The 5,689-nt window shown below is 42.6% G+C and overlaps 1 protein-coding gene across 1 annotated transcript; it reads left to right on the top strand.

Moving 5' to 3' along the window:
- Positions 1-3,470: 3,470 nt before the first annotated feature.
- LOC308300382 (C-C motif chemokine 4-like) lies at positions 3,471-5,451 on the top strand (the record flags this gene model as incomplete). Its single annotated transcript, XM_080744199.1, has 3 exons — positions 3,471-3,652; positions 4,271-4,385; positions 5,358-5,451. The coding sequence occupies exons 1-3, from the start codon at positions 3,568-3,570 to the stop codon at positions 5,449-5,451; spliced, it is 294 nt and encodes a 97-aa protein (XP_080600325.1). The 5' UTR covers positions 3,471-3,567.
- Positions 5,452-5,689: the final 238 nt, after the last annotated feature.

Consider the following 5,689-nt stretch of genomic DNA (forward strand, 5'->3'; position numbering starts at 1 on the left):
GAGGGGTCAAACTAGGGGTTCTTCATGATTCTGAATCCATTGCAAGCATTTGTTTTGCATGAAAAACATTCCTTAGGTTAGATTTCAGCCCGACAAAACGGTGAAAAGTGATGAGTCATCAAAAATCACAGTTTTGAGAGGCCAAAATCTAGCCCAAGGAATGTTTTTCATGCAAAACAAATGCTTGCAATGGATTCAGAATCATGAAGAACCCCTAGTTTGACCCCTCACATGCTACTTAAAGCAGATTTATTTTTTTCCTGTATAGTGAAGTTGATGGAGTAAATATACAAATGTCCATAACCTTTTTTCGCAATGTTTCCGGCTGAGCAGGCCTCTCATTCTGTGTACCTTAATGACCAAATGAATAGAAAAAACACAAATAAAAAGTATGTCATGACGTCACAGGTAAAACCCTATTCTTTGAGCTTTTGGGCCTGTGGCTCCCCGACTACAACTCACATTTTGAGAGTGTACGATGATGATGAGCGGACTGGTTCTCCAGCACGTCATGTTGGAATGAGGGGTTGTGTGTTGGACTGGCGAGTGGATGTTTCTGAGTTCTATCACCGCTTCCAAGCATCACTGCATGTCTTTTAGCTGGGGACAGGGGAACCCCACTGCACGGACCCACTTAACAAATGAGGCAGCCTATAAGCTTGTTCTTTTTTTTATGTAAGTGTGTGTTGTGGTGTGCTATTTCTCAGTAGCTTATTGCGACCGAAGGTCACATATACTCTGAAAAACCGTGTCACTTGAGTGTCCTTCCTTCCTTCCTTCCGTAACCTCTGTGATGTCAGTGTGATGTCAGCGAGTTGTGACATCACTTCCTGTACGGGACGGCTACACGAAATGTGGATAACACTATATATGGAGATAGTCCAGTCCATCATGTCATATGGGACTACCGTCATAGACAGTAGCCAAAAGAGAAGGATACACAAGACTAAGAAGACAGAAAAAGGAGGAGGAAGATAAAGATACCAAAAGGAGAGAGAAGAAAGGGTGGAGGAGGTACAATGTGTCTCAGAAAAGAAAAGGAGGTGGCAACGGGGGCAGCTAGATAAAGTTATTAGGCCTGGATCCGACTTTAAGTCGACACACAGGATTCCAGAAGTGTAGCGCTTATTCGCTCTTGTATCAAACTGGTACTCGAAACGTTCTTAGAATTTAATATATATTTTCTAAAGTAAATATGGGGGCGGCTGTGAAAAAAAGAGAAGAATAAAAAATAAAAAAAGGAGGAGGAGGATAAAGATACCAAAAGGAGAGAGAAGAAAGGGTGGATGAGGTACAATGTGCGATATCCTCCTTGTCAATGGAGCGAACCTGTTTGGCCTAAACATGGAGATGTGGTACAGAATGACTCATATATGGGCATAAAAAGTATGTCATGTGACATCACTTCCTGTACAGACAGTCAGACAGACAGACAGCCATTGACTCCGGCCTAACAATGGCTACTGTCTATGACGGTAGTCCCATATGACATGATGGACTGGACTATCTCCATATATAGTGTTCTCCACATCTCCATGTTTAGGCCCTATCGCTCACACCCTAAGTGGGGTTGGCGATAGGGCCTTTCTGTGTGGAGTTTGCATGTTCTCTCCGTGTCTCCTAGGGTTGATACCCTCACAAAAACATGAACAAACTCCCCCCAGAATGATAACAACTAGAATCGTCAGAGAAACGCTGTGGTTGGCCAGATAGTCAAGAATTGGCGCGACCGAGGTCGCATGTCACCCTGAGGTCGCATTCCACCCTCAGGTGTCTTACTAGTATATCAAAGCAAGCGACACGCATAACAAAACATATAATTCACCTTTGTATTTTTTATTTATTCCTTATATAAATATAAATATAGTTCACTTGTTTATTTTGTATAGCAGGTGTGTAGAATAGCCTACTCTATCCACTAGACTTAGATAGCTTTTTTTTTTAAATATACTTTCATAGTTATACTTAGTTATACTGTATAGTGCTCAGTTTTCTACGAAGGGTGCTTACGGGCGCCCCAGGCGCACCCTTAAAAAAGCCATCGTAAGACAGGTCTGCAGAACCCGTGGGAAACTTGCGGGAAAGGTGTTTGCTTCTAAAATCCTCCTTACGATGGGTTTCCTGGAGCCATTCGTAAGGTGTGCTTTCAACCGTCGTCACAGCCATTTGGTTCCTTTGTGCACTCTCAACTCGTTGCTCTTGATTGACAGGTGCCTGCGCAGGCTAAGGCGTTCTTGAAACGTTTTTGGTTTCTACGACCATGCCTGAGCTTATGAGTGCTCAAAATCGCTTTGGGAAACGCGGACAAGAAGTGGAAAGATATATATTGAGATGAACAATACTGTATAATGCCCCAAACTGTTTAGGATAACATTAAAACAGTACTACTGTCCTTGTGTGAATTTCAGCCCCGATGGAAAGGACCTGGTAAATTGACCTACTACCCTGTACCAGTCAGACAGGCAGCCAGGCAGGCAGGCAGGCAGGCAGGCAGGCAGGCAGGCAGGCAGGCAGGCAGGCAGGCAGACAGACAGACAGACAGACAGACAGACAGACCGAGACAGACAGACAGACAGTGTTGCTAGTATCAAAAGTCTTTCTGCTGGTCAGTCGGGATGCTACTTCCCCTTTGCATCTTGCGATTGGTTGTTGCGGTTTGCTCTCGACCACCGTCTTGCTCCTTTCCGCTAGAGCAGGAGACAGGAAGTGACATATTGCAACATCGGCTAGTGCGTGGCTGGGAAGCACCAACACTCTCACAGAGAGAGAGAGAGAGAGAGAGAGAGAGAGAGAGAGAGAGAGAGAGAGAGAGAGAGAGAGAGAGAGAGAGAGAGAGTTGGCTCCGCTCCCAGACAGGAAACAGATGTCAAGCGAAGAAGTGACCAATGACACCACAATAATACCTTAATAATTGAATACAAATAAATTATTCTACAACTGAAAATTATAATGAAAATGGTATGATCAAAATTAGGCTTGATTAATTTTGATTGCATGATTATATAACCCCTGATTATTCCCCATAACTGCTGTCTCCTGAGTGACCAAGTTACTTCTGCATTTGTTGTTTTTCAATTCAACCAGAATTCCCCCATGTGTGTCTCTTCATAACAGGATGCAAGTGTGTGTTAATCTGTCTTGTCTGTACATTTCTCTTCACGTTTAGCCATCAACAACCCAAAGTATAACATGAATGGCCATTTCATCATATTGTTCCAATCAATACATTTTCGGAGGACAGTTTGAAGATCTAGAATCAGGGTCAAGTTAGGTTAGGTTTTAGAGAGAGAGAGAGAGAGAGAGAGAGAGAGAGAGAGAGAGAGAGAGAGAGAGAGAGAGAGAGAGGATATTGCCCAAGCCCGCCTGGATCTTTTCCCTGGAATGTTCTCAACACGCTCATGTGCACATGTATAAAGAGAGAGAGAGAGAGAGAGAGAGAGAGAGACAGACAGACAGACAGACAGAGAGAGAGATACTGAAACTACGGGATAGTGAAACAGATAAGGTAGATAGATCTTAACCGGTATAGAGTGAAAGACTACAACCATAATACTAACAACATTATTAATGATGGGGATGAAGAAGGTACCAGTTATTCTTGTGGTCTGCGTGCTGCTGTTCTCATCTCTGGATGTCCTGGCAGACAACAGTAGTAAGTATTGACTTGTCTGTCCCAGTTTTAACAATTTTTACGACAATCAAACTTTTGTTGTTTTGTTACACTGCATGCCACTGCCTGCTCGTTATTATTTCGTTGTTCAGGTATCTTTCGTGTACCATGCTGATGACAACTGAACTGATTCAAACCCTATCTGTATGCAGAAAAGGGGTTCACACAAACTTGTTATGAACACTTGCTTTCTTTTAAGTGGTTTTATGTAAACCTTTTCTTGTTGTGCACTCCGTCGACAGTCACATGACAGTACATCACAACAGCCACAGATGTTTTAGCAGTTCGATAGAAGTCTGTCACACTTTGAAAAATGACACTAGACGGGTCATCAGTGCGGTGGGGTCCTGACCATGCGTCTGGCCGGTGTGTTTCTGTGTGTTTCTGTGGATATTCACTCCTGTACAGGGTAGACAAACCGGTACGCACCATACCTTCTGTCTCCAAACTCCACATATTGGCAATGATGCAACAGTGTTCCATTTTATTGAAGATACAGTATACAGCCTCAAAATTGTACTCACGTAGCCTACAGTACTTGAGTAAATGTACTTAGTTACTTTACATAACTGTCTGTGTCTCTTCGCCTGGCTCTCCCAGACAATGCAGTCGGTCCAGCTGAGTGCTGCTACTCGTATCGCGCAGCACGCCTGCCTAAGGTCGGCGTGGTGTCCTTCCAGCGCACACACATTCACTGTCCTACCGACGGCGTCGTGTGAGTATCACCTCACTTATTTCATTCATTCATACATTTATATCTGGGAGGGACAGCACATAATCGATGAACACCACACATGCAATGTTGTGTAAATATAGCCTACACCGGATTTCATCCGTAGTCCCCATTCAAAAAACAAGCAACGTTACAAAAAGAGCACATATGAATATTAGTTAAAAGGATACAAATTGAAGAGAAAAATCAACACTAAAAAAGCCCTAGTTTTGACAAAATACTAGAGATTCAGGAAAACTCAAATATTTTAGCCTTTTTAAAAATGTTCACGTTTGATTGTTCATGATCCATCCTTTTAGTTGGACCTTAAAATATGTAAAAGATGGACACTCTCTTAGTGGGTAGATTGTTGCAAATTGCACAAAGGCTGTGTGTCTTGCACCTTATACTCACTATATTGTACCAATAAATAATGCAGTTCACATATAGACTCAGAATTCAGAATTGTGTTTTCACACAATGGTCAAGAAGATACCAAGATGTCAAATGCTGTCAGTTAATGTTGGGAAGTAACCGGAACGCTCACCCCAAATATATGTGGGGTGGCGGACTGCTAGACCCACGGTGCGGAACACTCGCCCATAACACTCGCCCTGCATGGCGTGGACTAATAGTGGACTCCCAATGTGCCATAGTGTCATAGTAAATCAGTGAACATACTAATTGTAATGTTATGTTAAAAAAAAATCAATTGTGTCTTAAGACCAAAATAGACATGTTAATGCTTGTAAAAAATATATATACAGTATATCGGGTGTTATGATCAAAATAAGAGCATTTTAATGTTATGTAAAAAGGTAATCTATAATTTGCCACAAACCAAGGCCAAGTCTTGCCACAGTCTTACCCCTGAACAATGCAAATGGGACCATTGGAATGCATTTAGTCTGGAAGCTGATGGCAACTGATTTACTGATTTGATGAAAATCTTCTCTCTATGTGTGTCTGTTCCAGGTTCACCATGAAGAATGGTATGAAGGTCTGCACTGACCCATCTCAGGCCTGGGTCCAGAATATCATCACGCATGTGGAGTCCACAAAACAGTAACACCCACCTGGCCACCTGGTAGAAGAAAGCTCAACCAGTTGGTTTTGTGTCAATGCTTTGAGATAAACACCAATCTTTGCTTTTTTTTACAAATGGAACAGGTCATCCATGCAGTTAAAAAGCAGAACCACCCATTTTTCAACATTGGATTATGTAATTAATGTACATTTGAGTTGTTATGTCCCCCCCTCCCCTTCCCCCCCTTGTGTTGCCTAGAACTGGAGGATTGATGTGGGGG

The sequence above is a fragment of the Nannobrachium achirus genome (genome assembly GCF_963921795.1).
Source record: "Nannobrachium achirus genome assembly, chromosome: 16".
Taxonomy (NCBI): Eukaryota; Metazoa; Chordata; class Actinopteri; order Myctophiformes; family Myctophidae; genus Nannobrachium; species Nannobrachium achirus.